General features: G+C 33.3%; 1 protein-coding gene across 1 annotated transcript in view; it reads right to left on the bottom strand.

Annotated features, from left to right (window-relative positions):
* Positions 1-7,952: 7,952 nt before the first annotated feature.
* Lrriq1 (leucine rich repeats and IQ motif containing 1) overlaps positions 7,953-21,028 on the bottom strand; it is a 158,677-nt gene continuing 145,601 nt past the window's right edge. The window contains 3 exon segments of the mRNA XM_087901977.1: positions 7,953-9,212; positions 14,830-14,890; positions 16,666-16,798. Of these exon segments, the coding sequence (XP_087758103.1) occupies positions 9,060-9,212; positions 14,830-14,890; positions 16,666-16,798 (347 nt within the window). The 3' untranslated portion in view covers positions 7,953-9,059.

The following is a 21,028-nucleotide window of genomic DNA, read 5'->3' as shown; positions in this document are numbered from 1 at the left end:
ATCACTGTAAACATCATACTAAAGGAATAGCATGTAATAGGAATCTATTGTCTCAAGCTATTACTTGAGGCTCCTACTATTACAGCTCTGTAAAATATAGATCACCACCCTCAGGTGCAAATTGGAAAGCATATGCAAATATAGTATTGATTGCCGAAAGCACAATGATGGTGATTGGGTAAAAATTTAGCTTTGTATGACTAGAGATTCTTCCTTTTCTTTATTTACTTCTTTCCTTCCTTCTTTCTTTCTCTCTCTCTCCCTCTCTTTCTTTTTTCCTTCCTTCCTTCCTTCCTCCCTCCCTCCCTCCCTCCCTCCCTTCCTACCTCTTTCCCTTCTTTCCTTTTTTCCTTCCTCCCTTCCTTTCATGTCTTATTTCTTTTGTTCTTTTCATGGTTTTTTGCAGCACCGGGTTTCTGTAGATAAGGCTGATGTCAAACTCTGAGATTCACTTGCCTCTCCTATCTGAGTGCTGGGATTAAAGACACATACCACTGCTACCTAGCTGGTTAGAGTTTATCTTAAAGAAGACATCATGCTTTATAGTCAGTAATAAAGCTTGACTTTAATATAATAACAATATAGACAAAATAATCATAAAAGTATAATTGTGAGGTTCATATCTGCTTGTAAAACATGGAGGGAAGGATAGAACTTTTGCCTAAGAACCAGGCATATAAATCTAAAAATGAAGAAAAGTTATGTATGCATGAACACAGCAAAACAAATATGTAATGAAGTACCTATGTATCATCTATCTATCATCTACCTATCTAAAACATTCAACGTACATTTTAAGCTTCAGAATCAGAATTTCATTAGAAGATGTTTATAGGCTTCTATATTTTTAAATTTATTGCACTGACTTCCTCTTTACTACTCAAAGTCTTGAAAGATGTATGTTATCAATACTTTTAATGATATTCAATGATTGTTAAGATATAATTGTGGTTATGGCCATACTAGTATAAACACACTTTAAAAACCATTAAAAATAGTGCCTCCTAGAAACCTTGTAAAAATAGAGGCAGAATAAGAAATTTCTTTATGTCATATTCTTTAAGGTAATGCCTGAAGAAAGTAGTCTAGAAATATGTAATTACACAGGTTTTCTTTTTTAATTATTAACTGAATTAATATATTTATATTTTTAAAATTTCAGAAAAGTAAAATCCTATTCATGTAGGGACAACTATAAGCAAATCAATTTATTCTTTTTTTTTTTTTTTTTTTGATGGTGGCTGTCTTTTTTTTTTTTTTTTTTTAGTAAATTTTATTAAATTATAAAAGTTTCCATTTCCACCCCCCCTCCCAACACCCTCCCACTCCCCCTACTCCCCCTCCTCCTCCCTCTTCGTCCCCCAGGGCGGTCAGGGTTTCCTGCCCTGTGGGAAGTTCCAGTTCCTTCCCCCTCCCTCCAGGTCCAGGAAGGTGAGTGTCCAAACAGACTGGATCCCCAAAATCCATTATATGTAGAGGAAACAGGTCCCAGTGTCATAGTCAATGGCTTTTCAGAAAGACTTCGGGTCAGCCAATTTATTCTTTTAAAATATAGTTTTGGTTGATATGAAAATATGAAAGCTGGAGTTGATTAAATATAATTAAAATATATTTGGACATTGAAAAGTAAGAAATAATCAAGCTAAGTATAAAAAGTTTATAATATTTAGTGAAGAAATAACTATTTATAAATGTAAGCTATGAAATTTGAGGGAACTATAGAAAGTTGAATAACTCTATATAGTCAAATTCTAGTTGAAGATCTTAAAACTTTGATAGTAGCATATTTCTAAAGGGTATATGTATATATATATTTATATATAACACACATATAAAACATATAACACACACATATATGTTAGGAACATGCAAAAGAAGCTTTTAAAATAAGATGACAAAATGAACAGGTAAGCCCACCAAAGAAACAATACCTTTGAATAATTTTCAAAAGTAAATATGACAAGTTCATAAATCAATTAAAAGTTATAAATTAGTCATGTAAGAAGAATTATGAGGTGAAATTCCCTTGCACATATATTTGTGAGTGATATTATCCGTCTTATCCCTTGTGTGTACGTATGCATGATGTAAGGATGTATCATCTATTATCTATCCATCTATCTTTTGATCTATCTATCTATCTATCTATCTATCTATCTATCTATCTATCTAATCTATCTATCTGTCTGTCATTGCTCTATTGACATTTTTAAAATATAAAATTGTACAATTAGCTAACTAATTAATCAATAACATGAAATATCTCACGATTGTGCTTTTCTTATCTTTAATAGCAAGATGCTCGGAAGAGGGTGTTGTTAGTGTTATTTGAACTAGTGGGATACAGCCTAGTATGACCTGCTGTGAATTCTCTGTGCTCAAAATGGTTCATTCGGTGATTTTAAACAGAAGCTGTTCCATAAAGACAGCCATATTCAGGTGTCAAGGCTTCCCTCTAGGTCTGAAGGCACCAGGTGACTCTTGTACTAGTAGTGACTCAGAATACTTCTAGTGATAATTACTGCATCTACCCAGATGACAACATACGAAAAGAAGACATTGGCAAGCACTGCCAAGAGGGATGGATTGCTGTTATTGGTGGAGTCTTTTGAGAAACACTCAATTTCACTTTTTTAAGCATCCTCACTGTTGAAAGAGCTGTAAGCTACACGTGTCAGTTTTTGAACCATAAAAAAATAACACTTGGGGACATTAGAATATCTTTGTATTAGATGAGGTTTATTTTTGAAGCTTTCAGGGAGAAAACAAAAGGTATTTCACACACAAAAAAAATACGATTTTTAAAATTCCTTTGAGACTCTCTTAGTTTTAAAAGCAAATTGAAGGTCTATTTTCTATTTCAAAATCATGATATTTACTGTGGTCCTTATAATCATGAGGTACAGAGACAGAGACCGTCTAGTGTTTTTAAAATATCAGAATTTAGATATATAATTTAATGTGAAATTATATTTATAATTCACAATAGTCAGTGATTTATACTTGATTTTCAATAAATGTTTGTTTAGTGATAAAACTTTTCATCAATATTATGCCTAAAGTACTATGATAAAATATTAACACTTAATATAGTCCAAGCTGTGGTCTTTTATAAAGAGAAAACTGTGTCCAATTTATTTTTTATTCAAATGTTCTTTCCATATACTGTTATAATCAATATATATATATATATATGTGTGTGTGTGTGTGTGTGTGCTATTCTATCCAGAAAGCCATAATTTAACACATGAAATTATGTTCATTGTCAAGTTATTACAAGTTATCAATGAATGCACCCTAACAACATGATTTGTGACAAGAATATTTCTTTAGGGATTTCTCTTTTAAAATGAATCCATACTCAATTTATTCATTTACGGTTTTAAGAGAGGCATTGCAAGAGGATGAGGCTTTGGAATTTTTGCCAAAGCGATAGTAGAGTGTGCCCTCTGATAATCTTTGACCCTGAGTTACAGGTCAAATTAGGAGCACAAATTCACAGCAAATATTTATATAGATCAAAAATTCCATGACGAATGGCAGGGTGGTCTTGCCTGTAGTCTTCCTCTGTGATATACTAATGTACTGAAGTGCAATTCAATTCATATTCCCTTTTGAATAAACAAATGAAGGATTGAATTCGTATAAATTGGAACTACAGAAATTTGTGTCTTGTGATAGGGTTCACCTGGAATGTAATACTCCGTATGCTGAGAGATTGGATGCTTATATATGTGAGGATTTGAGGATGGCAGGAATTCTTAGACACTAGAGTATCCACTGCTGAATTTCTACCAAAGCTTTTACCTTCCTTAGTCAGCATACCCTGCCTCCAGTGAAGGAAGAAGAAAATGGCATATACTCTCCTTCCTACTCATAATGCATTCTAGGGAATTCTCATCTATCTGTCCATCCGTCCATCCGTCCTTCCATCCACCCATCCATTCATCCATTCACACAGCCAATATATGTGAAAAGCCTACCATACACCAGGGGGCTTTTTTGGAAACTAAGAAAATTTCATTAAATTCCCTGATGTGGAGCATTATGGTTATGGAGGATAACTATAAATTTTCAAAATTAGTATGGCATGACTGTTGTCAGTAGAATCTTTTAGCGATTCCAAGAGAAAATTGTCACAGCTATAGAGGCTAAACCCTTAAAAAGCTCATATTAATGTTTAGTGAAATTTATCACTGAATGCTGTCCTAATATATAAAACCTTTATATTATCACTCTAAATCGCACATTAGGCTAGAGAGTTGTATATAGACATTTTCATTTAGCAACAGAAAATATTGACTATAAAATAAAGCGATAGGAATATATGATATTATTATACTAGTAAATCTATATTCTAAATGTGTCTTCTTTGTGTAAGGCATAGGAAAGTCAACATCTTATTCATTAATGGCTTGTAGAAGTACCCTGCACACTGTAGATATCCGAGATACTATCTTGATTTTTTGTTTATATAACAACTCATATATATATGTATATATATTTAATTTATATATTTATATATATTTAATTGAATTGAAGGCTTAAGTATTATGAGATATTATATATATATAATATATATTCTTAAGCCTTAAATTCACTCACCATAGGATTATAAAAATAGGTTAGCCTAAGAGAGAAAAATAGATATGCAAACATGTGTACTTGTTCAAATAAACATGCATCAATATGCAACATACCAAGAATTCTTGATTTAAAAAAGTTGAAATTACATTATGAAAATGTGCTCATCCCATGCTATCAGGTATGATATTAACAACTGCATTTCATGCTCTTAAGGTAAACACTCTAAAATTCTGGTCAATATGTTTGAGTCAGACCATAAACAGAATGCTTTTCCTGCTAACCTTAAGTCTTGAAAGCCCCTAAGTTATTTTCTGAAGTCTTCATTAGCTATTCATTACCAGGAGAAAAGTTAAACTTTCTACCTGAAGACTTATCCCAAAACTAGGTTTCCTTTCTACTTTTTCTTATTTTACATTGCTTTGGTAATTGAAGGCATTTGTTTTCTGTTGTATTCTTCAGTTTCTGGAGCCTCTGACCGGAAAGACTATACAATGGCCTCCAAGCATACATTGGATTTTACTATTGGCTTCTGTTTAAAGGCTTTCTTTCCACTGTTCATTTATCTCCCAGGTGTCATTCTCAGTACAAGCGAAGCACGCTGCATACCAGAGGCGTTCTGTTCTCAACACAGCTACATTTACTGAGTCACATCTGAACAATACGTACTTCCATATTCAGGAAGATGAAGCCCTCATCAAAAGGGTTATCAAGTCATGAGAAGTTTCTATGCATCCAAATGAGGACATGACTTGAGGTTTATTACTCACTATTACAGAATCATTGTGGCTATCCAGTTCTTAACTAATTATATAAAAAAGGTTATCCAGAAAGCTCAGTTATGGCTTGAAATTTTTACATTCTTCTCTTTATCATCTAAGTTGTGATTTGGAGGATTCAGGTAGCTGCTTTCTCTTTTTTGTGGGATGAATTTGTTATATTTCTCAATCTTATTTATATTAGCTGTCAAAAAATAGTTATGCAGTATAAACATAATAAAAGTAATTTTATTTTTTATTTATTTTTGAAAGACATTCTCTGTATAACCTTGACTGTCCTGGCACTCATTCTGTAGACTAAGATGGCCTCAAACTAACAGAGATTCACCTGCCTCGCCTTCTGAGTGCTGGGATTAAAGGCATGTTACAATACACGCCCCAATAAAAGTAAGTTTCAAAGCTTTAAATCGCATTTATAGTAAAATTATTATTGTAATGCATATTAGATAATATATATTAAATGAGAAAAATAGACAAAGCAAAAATAATTAATAAAATAAGATATCTTTGTATAAACATTACTTAAATAAGAAACTCACTTGACACACAAGTTTCAGATAACAAAGACACCTTCATTCTTTCTTTGCAAACTTTATGATGGTTCAGAACTTTAGAGAGTGACTGTGATCTGGACTTCTTTTAATGAGAATTAAAAATGAAAATAAATGGAAAACAAATTAAGAAATTTTCTATACGAAGATACAAATGCTTATAACAGCTGTCATAGTAAAAGAAAGGCATCTGCTTTTAGGGAAAATAAAAGACATTTTCTTTTCAGAAAAGATATCCATTGCTGTGGATTCATTCTAAAATTATGCAAGAGGACCCAAAAGAAACAACAAAAGAAGAAAACAGGAGATCCTGTTGTTTGAGCCTTTACAATATTCTAAGCGATATATCATCTGATTTACACATTTTGCTCATTTATTCACAGTACCTTGTGAGAGAAACATGCATGCCCCCATTTTACAGATAGTAAGCTTATGCTTAGAAGATAATTTGTCATCCGTCTTACGACTTGTCTCTGATAGTAGACCTGGGATGTTAAGCCAGAATCTATCTAATCACAAAAAACGCATGTAATGCTATTAGAGAAACAGTGCAGGATACGATCTAGAAGAACCCAAAGGCTCACAGAGCGTTTCACAGCTGTGGCTCATAAACTACTCTTTAGATTTGGCTTACAAAGAAAAAAAAAAATGTTTTAGCTTTAACAGGGTGACAAGTTTTGAGAGAGAGAGAGAAAGCTCAAGGAAAAAGCTTTCAAAGCTATAAGTGGTTGGCCCTGAGCCATGAAAGCACAGTGTGTAAAATCTTTGAAGGTTAAAGGATCTCTTTGGACTAAAAGGCTAAACCAACTATTTTTTTTTGTCAAGTTGCTAAGAGTAAAGTTCGTATACATAAAGAACCAATTAGCCCATTTATCTCTGCACTTGAGATCTCAGTATAATAATTCAACTGCCATGCCTAGGTTGTGATTATAATAACACTTACTCATCACTGACTTTGACCTGAATTATTCTAGATGATTTGAATTTGACTCTTGCAGCAATTTCAGGAGAAGTACTCCCATCATCTCTTTTGGAGGGACTAGGTCATGTCTGGGGTCAGAGCTCATGTCTTTACAATTATTTTGTGCAGATACCAGAGCAGATCAATCATTACAACTATGTATTTTACCCAATCGTTTTGATATTTGATATAATCCTTTTCTAAAATGGCCTACCTTAAAATTTCACTTGCTAAACATATTTAAAGATTGTTAGTGTTTTCAATACAGTCAGCCACCTACCATCAACTAGCTAAAATTCCATTCACTGGGAAGAGTATGATTTTCGTGCCTTACAGATCGTATTACGTTGAGAAAGAAGTCTTCAGGCATTGGGGAGGATAAGAGAAGGTAAGGGGCACTCAGGTATGTTTACAACACATTTATACTGCATTGTTAAAACTTAAAAAAATACAATGTAAGCATAAAATAATCCAAATAAAATAAAAAACACATGGATTTTATTTAATGATCTTTATATACTCTATAAACTCAAGTTCAATGTCATACAAATGAAACACAAAGCTCTGTGGTACAGTATAGTTACTGATTTTTTGAGCCATTTAAGATTTAACTTCCTGATGTCATATAGTGATCAAAGTTTCTTGATAGTGTTGTTTATTTCTTCCCTTTATTTTTTTTCAGTATGGGGATCGAATTCAGGCTGTGCTTTCTAAGCAAGTTCTCTACCAATTTACTAAACACAAGGCCTGAAGAAAAGTTTTGATACTGTGTACTGTGAGAAAACATTACTGCACAATATAAAATACAAAACGAATACAAAAACAAATATGTATTCGTTCTAGAGTTTTCATTTTTACCTACAGTGATTGAAATTGATATTAAATGCATAATATGGATAGCATTGTTCATATATGTGTGTTTGTGTGTGCCACAAGCTGAGGCCAATGTAGCTATAATATTCTTGCAAGAACCCAGACATTTATGGTAGATAAGTAATTTTACTTATGTCAGTAAACATAAAATATTCTAAAATCATACAGAGAAGATAACCAGACTCTGTAATCAAGTAATAAAATGTACGAATTGTAATATCTTCTAAATCTTAGAATATGGACAAGTTAGAGCTATTGAAATAATTATCGTAAAAGTAAACTAACATTTATCACAGTTAAGTTGCATATGTAAAGGGATTTAAATTCCTATAATCTATTGATGTTCAAGTACTTGGATGAAAAGTAAGGGCTCCAGAATCATTTTCAGGTTTGATTTTATCTGGAAAGCAGTAACAAGATTATCAAATTTTTCACATGCAACAGAATATTAATTTTGTATGAATATAAGATCAAGGAGTACTGAAGCTTTCAGAACGAATCATGAGAAGGCTGCATAAACTTATGTGAAGACTTGAATTTCACTGTGTTTTGGAAAATTAGCACATATAATATGAAATGAAACACTTTTTATATTAGTGTATCTTGACATATTACAGGGCATTTCAAATTGTATAGGATAAAAATTAAATGAAAACTTAGAAAAACAGGTTTTGTTACTATAAAATGCCACAAGATGCAGATATTTTTCCATGTTTACTTTTTCAGAGTTAATAACTTTATTTTTGCAGATATAATTTTATATCTGTATAGCAGGCTGTTCCACCCCCAAATTAAAAATGACAGAAAATAGACATAGGAGTTAGGCATGACTATAAAGTCACCTGTCACAAACATAATCAGAATGTTAGCTTTCAAATTAGAGTACTTTTTAAAAGCATGTCCATTTTATACTTTATCAAGTAAAATTCTGCTTCATTTGGAATTTTTCTTTAAAAGGTAAATTTCTTTAAAACATTTATTAACAGCAAAGATCTAAATGCTCTGGTTTAATACACAAATTCAACGTTTAAAAGTTATCCTAAATATCTTTAGGAAAAAAAAAGATCAAAGATTTCAACATGATCAAGGACGTGGATGAGGGAAGAGCCTGGACTGACATAATATAATTAAAGAAATACTGATGCTGTTAATTTTAGAAATAATTTAATTTGGGCCATATCAAAGAAGCCATGTAATGGAAGAAAAGAGGCCAAAGGCACGTCTCTGGGCAGCACTGATGGTTGGTACCCTAACCCCTATGTGTAAAATAATGCTCGCTGGCATTAGCTTCCGTCAATTCATCTGTGATTTCTAGATTAATTCTGAAGGAAACCATAGCTTACTTGAGGATCCCGATGAGTATCTGTGTGCCTGGCTTTTTTTGTCTCTGTTCACAGACAAAGAACTCCCACTGGTCATGGAAAAAAGGTCTAAATCCGTGTCTTCTCTGCTTACAAGTCTTGCCTGGGAGCAACGAGAGAGAATGTATACAATCATGAAACAAAATATGGCATTTTCTGAATGCAGCTCACATTACCCCAAATAAACAAACAGGCTCTGTCAAACAACCTTCTTCAAAATGATACCACAATCCTTTATTGCTGCCCAGCCAGAACAAATGCACTATGTCAAAGGATGTTTTGCAAATAAGAGCCGATTTTAAAATTAAGGTTTGCTATTTGAGTCCTTACAACAAAAGAAAGCATTTTAGTACAGTAATTTTGATGAAAATCAATCTTAAAGGCAGTGGGTGAAACTATAAACAGCTTAACCTCACTTACTGACCAAGTATATTATTTAATAGTTAATTAAATGTTAAAGGCGTCATAGTATATTATTTTATAGTATTTTTATTAAACCGGCTATAGCATTATTTTCCATCAACAATTCTTAAAATGAATTTTGCATATTTGTGAACCACTTCATCACAGATTGTACATATCCTTTCATTATAGCCAATATCAGTGTGAAATATTACACATCAAATGATCTCATTTTGAGGTAATGTTAAATATATAGTAATTTCAAAGCATATTTATGCACCCAGTGGATTATTCAGTCATCTGCAATTACTATTGTACTGTTATTACTATGGTATATTGATACTTAACATCAAAAGAATTTCTTGTTACCTATAGGATATTGCTTTACAGAATGTCTTGCATCATTAGGAATTTATCAAGACTGAGCTGTGAAGTGGGGAATTTGCTGTGATGAAAACCAAAGCAGTCCCTAAGTGGATGGGATCTACCCCAAACCACTCTATAATTGGATTCCTGTGAGAAAGTATTGCCCTAAATGTTTGCTGGGAGGAAAACTTAAGCAGAGTGAAATAAAGGGAAAAAACCACCACTGTGGTTTAGAAAACTATCTCTGTGTAAGGAGTTATATAGACTCAACGAATCAGAGTCTAAATATGCTCTTTCACATTTAGATATCACCTCCTTCTCTCTGCCCTCTTCCCTCTCCTCTACTTTCCTCCCCCTCGCCAATCTTCCTTCATGTCACCATCTTCCTCTCCCTCCCCTCCTCCTCTTTTATTCCTCTTTCTCCTCATCCCTCCCTATCCCTGTCCTCTCTTCATTGGCTCTCTGCTCTCTTCCTGGCTGCCCTGGAGCTCTCCAGTGATAAGAATATAAACATACACCATATACGGTTTGTCATTTTTTTCTTTCTTTTCCCACCTTCTCATTCTCACTCACAAATGAATAAAAATATTTGTTTTTCTGAAATAAATATAATTTTTAATCTACAAAATTTGTGCACATTGATGTTGTATAAGACATTTTAAATTTGTATACATAATGGAATAGCCCCCCAAAGCTATTGACATAGAATTAATGAGCAAACTTTTCTAGACTTCCATAAACAAACCTTTGGGCCATATCTCAAATTTAAGGCATAAAGCATAAAATAAAAATTTAAAGTGCAGTTTACCAGGAACATTTGACTTCACAGAAGTGCCATCTAACAGCTTAAATTTAAATGTGCAAACATTTTAGCTTTACTTCACAGAAGACAAAGCAGCTGGACTCTGGCAGCCTTCCTCAGAAACCTAGAATTTCACATATAGGCTCAATCCATGGCTGTCAGTGAATCTAGCATAGCTCATTTAAACATTATTAATGTTTAAATTATATATCTAAAATATTGGCTTTAGCACTATTTTATCAGTTAACAGAAAAAGTATAAAGGAAAAATATATCTTTTCATCCTTATGCTTGTTATCATTGGGATATGGTGCACTTCCCCAAAAGGCTTATAGTTGGAAGGCTTTGTCTGAGCTAGTTGACTCTCCTGGAACTCAAGTTACGGATGGGGTGAGACTCAATGTGACTTTTGGGAAATGAACCCAGGTCTTCCGAAAGAGCAACCAATGATCTTTACACCAAACCATGTCTCTAATTACCTATTACCATACTTAAAAAAAAAAAAAACAGACCCTGGGGGCTGGAGAGATGGCTCAGAGGTTAAGAACACTGGCTTCCAGAGGTCCTGAGTTCAGTTCCCAGCAACCACATGATGGCTCATAACCATCTGTAATGAGGAATGGTGGCCTCTTCTGGCATAGAGGTGTACATACAGGAGGAATATTGAATACATAATAAATAAATTCTTAAATTGGAAACACTGTTATGATGCAGGGAGTTAGTTCTCTATATGATTACACAATGGATGGTTTAAAATTGTACCAATAAAATGAAGGGATGATCAATTAAAAAAACACACCCTGTTATATCTTGAGAAGGGTTTAAATGTAATTTCTGTTTTGGGTGTTGTTTCATTACTCTTCATTATATGTCCACATTGTTATAACTCCCATTGCAATCAAGTCAAAAAAACTGTTTCGTTATTCCAAAGTAAGCCGTTTCTGCTCCTTCACCCTAAAGCTAAGCACCAACTACTGACACACTCTCTGTGGAGTCAGCACTGTGATTATCAGAATATGAAATGATTGAAACTTACAATATTTTACAGTAATCTGAGGTAAACTATTTAAGATCATGTTCTGTGTGCATGTTAATATTTTCTTGCTGATTGCCATGCAATGATTTCATTTTACATCCATTTCGCCTGTCTTCCACGGTTACATTTTCACACACTAAGTGGACTTTGGTTGTGTTGAGCTTTGCAGTTAATATGAACAAAACTATTCTAAAAATATTGTATAATATTTCAAATGAATATGTGCTAAAATACTTTGAGAATTTTAAATATTGAGAATCTATTTTAACTATATTCAGCCTCCTTTGTACTGTTTTCTTAATGAATGTTCATTACTTTCGGGAAAAATGTTCATTAGCCCATCATCTGTTGCATGTATGTTTCTCAATTTTCTTCATTAAAGTTCTTTAATTAAAAAATAATAATTAAAATATAGTTACACTTCTCCCTCTACACTTTTCTCTTTAGAACCACTCTATACCACTCCCACTAATCGCTCTTCAAATTAATAGCCTCTTTTTTGTTATTATTGTTACTTATATGACATTGTAATATTGTTAGATACATTTGCATGTAAATATATAACTACAGTTTGCTGAGTTTGCTCAATCTTGTTTGCGGGTATTTTATTTCAGGGCTGATCAGCTGTTATTGGATAATCAATTAGGGGGATCATCCCTGGGAGAGACTGAACCTCCCTCTATCAGTGGTCATTAGTTGTCTGCATTTGCTTAGGAGTGCATACTGTGAAATTTTCTCCTTCTACATCAGTGTGAACCATAGAATGACCAGCAGACCAAGATATCACTACAGGTTATAGGGTGGCTTTCAGAGCGTGGCGGTAAGCAAGAACTGGCTAATTAGACTGAAGGTAATTTCAGTAGGAAGGAATCACATCTGGAACTAGAAACCTAATGAATGTCCCGGGACACGTAAGATCACAGAGTTGAGACTTCTACCACTACGTTACTAGATCAGCTACTTGTTATTTGTATTCTGAAACTTATCCTTATACCCACAGATAAATGTAGTTCTCACCCTATTCAAGACAGACAAAACAGAACCTTCGCTTTGCAGCAAATGGTCCATTACAGAAATACACAGCTGATCATAATTCAGCAGTCAAGTCACCATGGTGAGCTCAGCAGGGATGGATACATCCACAATAAAACTCCTACACCTGAGCCTCTGAAAACATCATGGAAGAGGGTAGAGAAGTATAACAACAGCAGAGGAACAGGATGTCTTCAGTACAATTATGTACCCTAGAAACAACAGAGGACTTACACATAATACCTCAATAATAATATGATTACCTAGCAATTCTTAAATGATGACAATACCAACAAATATGCTAACATGGAAGGGGTAATTTGATAGACAACATATTCCCAAGTTTTAAAATCTGAATAATTTATAACCTGAAACATGGCTATTCTCTGGAAAACCCCAGAATTTGCTTCATTTATCAATTTAATCCAATTATCAACAAACATTTATATATTGTTAACATATTTTCTAATATATTTCACACTATAAATATTTTACAATATTATAAAATGCTATTTTCTATTTTTTTCAGTTCCTTTGACCTTGCTTCTTTACATGCAGAAATTAAATTTGATTATAGTCTTGTGCTATAATACTGAAGTTTAATAAGATGTATACAAATGGTTTTATCTCCATTATTAATAATGTGTTTTCTTTTAATGTTTTTCCTTCCTTCTTAACTGCCACATTGCAGCCTTTGCCAGGCAATGATAGCATAAGCCTTTAATCCCAGCACTCAGAAGGCAGAGGCAGATGGATCTCAGTGAGTTTGAGGCCAGCCTTATTTACAAAGCAAGTTCCAGGGAAAGGAAGGAAGGAAGGAAGGAAGGAAGGAAGGAAGGAAGGAAGGAAGGAAGGACGGAAAGAAGGAAGGAAGGAAAGAAAGAAAGAAAGAAGGAAGGAAAAAGAGTGGCCATTAAAAAACTTGTACAAAATATAGTCAATTATATATGTGTATGCATATATATATATATATATATTACTAACAGCTTGATGTTCTACAATTCCTAGGGTAATATGCATGACACCCTCACAGAGAAATTTTACTAGAATATAGGAAAATATTTAATGAGTGTTAATTTTGAACAGGGACATAAAATTTTCTTGTTCTTTTACTCTCTATCTAAATAAATGCACATATTTATTCATACAAACATATATTACACACACACACACATATAAATTATTGCTCACATTCAGGAAAGTCATTGAAAAATTGTTCAAGAAAATGGCATGGAAGTGGTCTTACAGCCATAATATTATTTTCATCATAAAGAAAAGTAACTTTGGCTGTGAAATTCTCACTGGAAAACAAAATAATAATCCATTTCTTGGTCAATGTAGAATCTGAGCTAAGGAGGTTTGTTAGTCTTTATGAAGGGAGGTGTTCTCCTCTTTCATCAGCTACAGCCAACTATACACTCACCTGTCATGGTACCCTCCTCCCAACTTCTGAGGCAACGCTGAAAAGTTTCCTTTTCATGAGATCTACTTTTCTAGATCCCATGTTGGCCACAGTTCTCTATTTACAAAGTCTTTCTTCAAGTAGCTTACAGAGGAGTGAATTTAACAAGCATATGCCTTCCATTTTCTAGACGGCACTCTTATTGAGAGGATTAGAATGTGGGCTTAAAGCTTCAATAATGCTTCCCAGAGTACCACTGCACTTCGTAAAACTTGGAAGGGTTAGGCTGCTAATCACTTGTTACTTTGATTTTCCAAGCTGGAAACTCATATTGCTGTTTCTTTCTATTGTAATCTTTATATTTGGCTCTTAAAATTTTCAAGAAAATAATCTCATTAAGCAATTTCCCATCCAGGGTAATTTTGTTTTAAAATGGTAACAGGTTAATATTTTTACATCTGTCAAATAAAATTATTATTTTAAACAATGTCATATTGTAACACTATATTTTAAGTCAAGAAAATATGTTATTATTTTAGCACACGGCATTTGAGGTTTCCCCAAAATAGATACAGTTGTGATATTCCATAGTTTAAACATATTATGAGCATATTTTAAAGTGTTATTTATTGAGTATGTGTGTCAGTAACATTTTTCTGTAACTTTAAACATATTTCTTACCACAAGTTGAACTCTTCCACCATTGAGTACATCTGGATCTAACTCAGGCAAGAAGTGATTGCTTTACGGTGGCAAGAAAGGAAAAGAAGTTACACTATAAATATAGAGTAAGAATATTAAAATATGCCCAAATGTCTTTATTCATAAAATAAAGACAACAGCGTTAATTTATGTTATATATAATAAACGCACATATCACATACATATAAAATTCCACTATTATTTACAAATTTAGTTTCATAAAATTAACATATAAATAATACCTCAAAATTACCTCTCTTTTTAAAATATAAAACTTAATGGGCAAACATCTGAAAGAGCTAATAGTGATATTTAATAAATTATAGAAAATCTAAGTGTAGTTTCATGGCATTTACTTATTTTATCCCCATTTTTCTTTGGCTTTTTGAGACAGTGTCTCATGCATTCCAGGCTTGACTCAAACTCACCATGTAGTCAAAGGCAAGCCTAAACTTGCCGCTTTGTCTCCCCCTCCAAGTACTGGGCTTACAAGCCTCATCACTTGTAGTTTTAACAGTCTTAAGCTTTTATGTGAAGCAAGTGAAGTTTTCTACTTTAGTGTTCTACTATGTTTGATGCACCCTACAAATATTTACAGTGCAGTTTAATTTTACTGTGGTAAAATATTCTGATATCGATTTTTTTTATAAAAAAATTGTCTTTGGAAGCTATAGAGATGGTTCAATAATGGGAATTTAAGGCATGGTGCTCTGTTCTTAGAATCAAAGAACTGTGGGCTTGGGTGAGGGAGGAGAAAAACAGATCCACAGAGGTTGCTGGGCAGCCAACATAGCCTAAATCAGTGATTCCCAGATATGGCCTCTGATCTCAACATAACATACACACATGTGCATTTACACACAAATACATGCACTTCCCCAAAATACAGGTGTGTGTGTGTTTGTGTGGGTACACACACGTGCAAACACAGGTTTTCTATATATAAAGTGATTTTTTGGAATACATTTAAAAAAATCTTTTATATATAGTTAGTAGAAAATCTGAGGGATTGTATCTTTCATGTACTAGATACAGATTTTACTGACTAGTAAATGATAATACTACAAGTTTAAGCATTTAAAATTTATCTTAAATATTGTTTATATTTTCCACTGTATCGCATCTATATTAACACTTTAATTTTGAAACAAGCTCTCTCATATCTAGTTAACAGAGATAACTAATAGATTTTGTTGCATTTGTTAGCATTCTAAGAATGATATTCCAATGAATTCAGTTCACCTGATTAACATGAACATGAAATAAATTTGTTTGCATTAATTGTAATACTTCATATGAAAATGTGGATTATTGCTGTCTTTATTTCGTTCTTTGATCACAATATATACGTCAAATAGCAAAATATTTCCATTTTTAGTTTTGTTTTATATGATGTCCACGTTTGGCAAGAAGTTAAATGGGCTGAGGTCCTCCTGTATGAAAGTTCACATCACATATATCATCGTAAAACTTTAATTCAGAAATGTAGCTATCAATTTTATAAGTGACTAATTTTTATAACAAATCTATATATTGACATGACGACAGTTACAAGATATCACATGTTTTCTTAATGAAGAGGAGACTGCATGGTTCGTGTGCTGGTTTGAAGCATAACAGAGTAGAGCTCTTCCTAAATACTTTTGGTGAGAACTGTAAAGAACAATTAAATCCACAATTTATGAAAGCCTCTGGCGATGTGATGTATTGGCTTTTGGCTAGGAAGTGGTATTTGTTTTAGCACAATTAACCTAGGTTTCACTTTTCAAGATTTGTTTACGATACAAAAATCTAATTTGAAGGAAATGACCTCACCATTTCAGGGTTCTGGAACTAGTTGTTTCTGGAAAGCCCACTTGGGTATGAAGCCACTGGTAGGTGTACTCATTACTCTTTGCTAACTTTTCATCCACAGTGGTCGGCTTGGAGAGGGTGGCTTCCTCTTCACCTTGGGAAGAAATGTGTAACATTCAAAGAATTAAAATCATGGCAGGTAGCTGACATGATGCTACGAATTTCATTATAATAAAAGAGTATTGACAAAGCATGGTGACTAATTAGCATCAGTTATTAAAACTTAAGCATCTCCCATTTCAGTTTCATTGCATCTACTTTGAAGAATAAAAGAAAAAAAGTAATGCAGTTACCATTATGTAAAAATAGCATCCATTATAAAACTCGTTTTTTTTTGAGAGACCATAGACCTTTCTTATATTAACAGCCTTGTTTTTAGACTTATTTTAAGATCCAACGTCCTTATACCATCCTCATATACAATAGAATTTACAGATTATAACAAAGTTATTTAAAACAGACTTTTGATTTTACAGAATTGAGCTTTGTGTAAGCTATTATTTTCAATTATCAATAGTTCATACTAATTATTCAAAACAATGAATTTCATTGTGATATTTTGCTTACATGGTAGAGGAGGGAACTGATTCTCAAAATTTATTCACTGACCCTCACATACCACACGCTGTGGCACAGGAGGACTCACATTCAACACATACCCCAAAGAAAGTGTGAAAGTACACAACATGCTGAAGCAATATTGTGTGAAATTACACAAATCTCTGTCTCTGTTTCTCTCTCTCGGTGTGTGTGTGTGTGTGTGTGTGTGTGTGTGTGTTGTGTGTGTGTTGTGGTGTGTTTAGAAAACCCTGCAAATATTGCTGTCGTGTGAGTGTCACATATTATTCGTATGACACCATTGCTTTGCACCATTGTTTAGCATCATGGGCTTGATCCTACATGCTGCTTCTTTTGTGGAAACCCTCTCATAAATGATAAGGTCTTGCTTGCTTTGTAAGTTTGGTCAACTGCATGTTTCTAAAGTTAGTTCATGGCAACTAAGCACACAAGTACATAAAACTATAAAATCTGATGGTTAAAAATGACAACGTTTTTCAGGTGCAGTTGTGAACACAGCCTTTAAAAGTGCTGACACAAGTTTGCAAGTTCAAGGTTCATCTAGGCTATGTGAAAATTGTCAGGCAAGTTAGGAAAAGATATTGAGACCATTCATTTAAATACTAAAGAGTAAGTAAATAAAAGAAAACTGAACATCAACTTATTAAATTGAGGCATTGTCTTACTTATTTCTTGACCTTGTAATCAGAATATGTGTACGCTCTTTGGAAAATGAAGTAGGTCTTCAAACTCATAGTAAATGCATTTCTGTGTACCCACACACTATCACATGCATAATGCTGAATGTGATGAGAATGAGCATCTTACATCTTTTTCCCCTGAAAGGTCAGTGAAATAACTCTGGTTTTCAAATCAAGATGATGCTAGAGCCAATATTTAGGAAAGTTTAAACGATGGGGCTTGTTTATCTAATGTCTAAGTTATTGTCGCTTCTGATGCTACCACATGGCTCTAAACTGTCCATAGCTCCTGTCAAATGATTTCAAGTCAACCCTTCATTAGTTAAAGGATTCTGTCACATGTCAGGGCTGACTGATGTATTCATATGCAGAAGCATTTGATACATACATAAAGTATAAAGAATACTTTCTCAAAAGGAAGATGTGTTGTCATAGTTACTCTACAAAGTAAAGTGACTTTTCAGTAGATCCTGGGTTCGGATCTACCAGTTTTGGTTGGTCACACCAGGTACAGTTCAGTGACATTAACTAGTAAGACTTCAGTGAGTCTGATGCTCAAACCTTACCTGTTTTTAAGATATAGAAAGCATGGTATAATAAACATGCCTAGCTTAGATATATCTGTGGCCTTCTGTTTCTTTAATATTGATATTCACTACTATAGTCACTTATTAATATACACTTGGAAAATTTCTCCAGTTCTTCATAACACTAACTGGTTTCTCAGGAGAACTCAGACAAAGTTTTAGACAATTCCTGTGTAAAGATCAGATCCTTCATTGTAAGGGACCAACTTATTTAGGGCATCATTAAAACACAGACTGATATCTTGGCTGAAGCTCAATTAAGAAGTAGAACAAGCAGAATGCGAACTTGGCTGACTGTAACCAAAAGTAGTTGAGAGCTGAGGGATGTGATTCCATCCCAGCTAAACCACTACAAGATTACCCTGTCACTGAGCACAATACCCAAAGTAAAATTCACTCTGAGGCATACGGAAGGCTTCAGCACCTATGTTTGGAAAAGTAACAGAGGCTTATATTACTTTACAGCACTCTGGTCATGTGTTTCCTAAGCCTTTCCTTTCAGTGTCGAAGAAAGCAGCATTTTTGCCTGTAGAAGGCAAAATCCATGAACCACTGTCCTTGCTTTGCATCCTGCTTCGCCTATTCTTTGTGCTTTGAATCTCAGAAAGGCGACTTCCTTTTATTCTTGCTAATCTCTGGTTACTTTAAAGCATGGCTTTAAGTAATTTTAATTAAGGCCATTGTCAGACTCAGTAACAAAATGCTATGTCATTTATAAAAACAGTTTATGAAGTAAATTATTAATGAAGAGAAAACCTGAAAAATAAATGCCACTTTCTAAAGTCAGCTACTTTGTAACATTTTGAGATAAGTTTCCTTAACCCACAAAATAATTTGCTTTGACTTCAATTTTTGTTATAAAGATGTGAATTCTTTATGTTCTGATTCCAGTTGGTTGCAACAAAAAATATATGCAATAGAAATCTCATTATAAATATGGTTTTTATTGATTTATATTATAAAATATCAAGTTGTCTGGTGATTAGATTTTTATTCTTTGAAGATTTTAAAATTTATTTTTATCATATGTGTTTTATTTGCATGTAAATGCATGCATTGTGTGCATGCAAAGCCCCTGGAAACCATTACAGAGCAACAGCAACCATGGAAATGGAGTTCCAAGTAGTTGGAGTTGTCATGGGAAAGGTGGGAATAAAATTTTGGTACTCTACAAAAGCACCAAATGTTCTTAACTTCAGAGATATATCTCTAGTCCCTTGATGATTGTGTCTTTATTATCACCTTTAATTCATTTTCAGGTGAATTTAGAGATAGTTTGTCTAAAATTATATCTATATATGCCTAAAATTTTATACACACACACACACACACACATAGAGTAGTGTCTGTCCCACCCATACTTACTTCATATTGACATGTTAAATACCTAAAAAGCTATTGATAATTGGATAATATTGTCTAATTATGGTTGTTATTTACTTCTCTACTTCTAGGTAAACAACATTAGCCCATATAGTTATTTACTAGTTTTATTGTGAAAAATGTTTCTGACACTTTTAAATTGGAGACTACTTAAATCATGTAGCATCCTCCTTTATGATTTTAACAAAGTATAAATCTTTTCTCTGTTATGAATGGTAAAAATATTTTTCCTGCTCATTGTTATTTTCAATTTCTGTTCTCTTTTCAAAAAGGTCATCTTTCCAGGCTTCATATTTGTGTACATCTTAACTACCATCCAAACTGCATGCAGCTTTCCACTGTGACCTAAAGGCTTGCATCTCTGAACTCAATAAACTGCCTGCAGTGTAGGACTCCAGGAAGAAATTCTATACATGTCCAGTGATTTTTCTCTTCACTAACAAAAGTCTTTTATTTATTCTTTGTCTTATTTTGTCAATTTCTATTCTTTTGTAATTTATGAAATCTCACTTTGATAAATTGAAATTGTAGTACCTAAAGTTTCAGGACTGGGTATTTATTTCTGTAGTAGAAAGCTTACCTAGCATGCACACGGCCCGGGGTTCAATTCCTAGTATAGAAAAGAAAGACATAATTTGTAAATGTTATATATTGAACGTGATAGGTGTGGTGGCTTACGCATATATTCCTATCATTTTAGAGACTACAGTAAAAGGATTGGTGTGAATTTAAAGATAGCCTGGGCTAAAGCGAGTAAGACATAATTAAACCAGTTCCCAAGTAATTATAAGACTTTTACATTTCTTATCTTATATTCATTTGTTATTGTTAATCACTTCTCCACTAAATCAAATTATTCAGTTCAGTTCTCCCATGCAGCATCCATGAGAATGGACTGAGAACTAGGGCACAAACTTCACCGATGCATAAATCTACAGGTAGTGTGATGGATAAATGGACAATTCCCAAGTAATTATAAGACTTTTACATTTCTTATCTTATATTCATTTGTTATTGTTAATCACTTCTCCACTAAATCAAATTATTCAGTACAGTTCTCTTTTCTCAGAAACTATAGAAACCACATTTTTAATG

This window comes from Myodes glareolus, chromosome 26 (assembly GCF_982192425.1).
Source record: "Myodes glareolus chromosome 26, mMyoGla1.1, whole genome shotgun sequence".
Classification (NCBI taxonomy): domain Eukaryota; kingdom Metazoa; phylum Chordata; class Mammalia; order Rodentia; family Cricetidae; genus Myodes; species Myodes glareolus.
The sequence above is the reverse complement of the archived record's forward strand: the minus strand, read 5'-3'. Positions and strand labels throughout refer to the sequence as shown.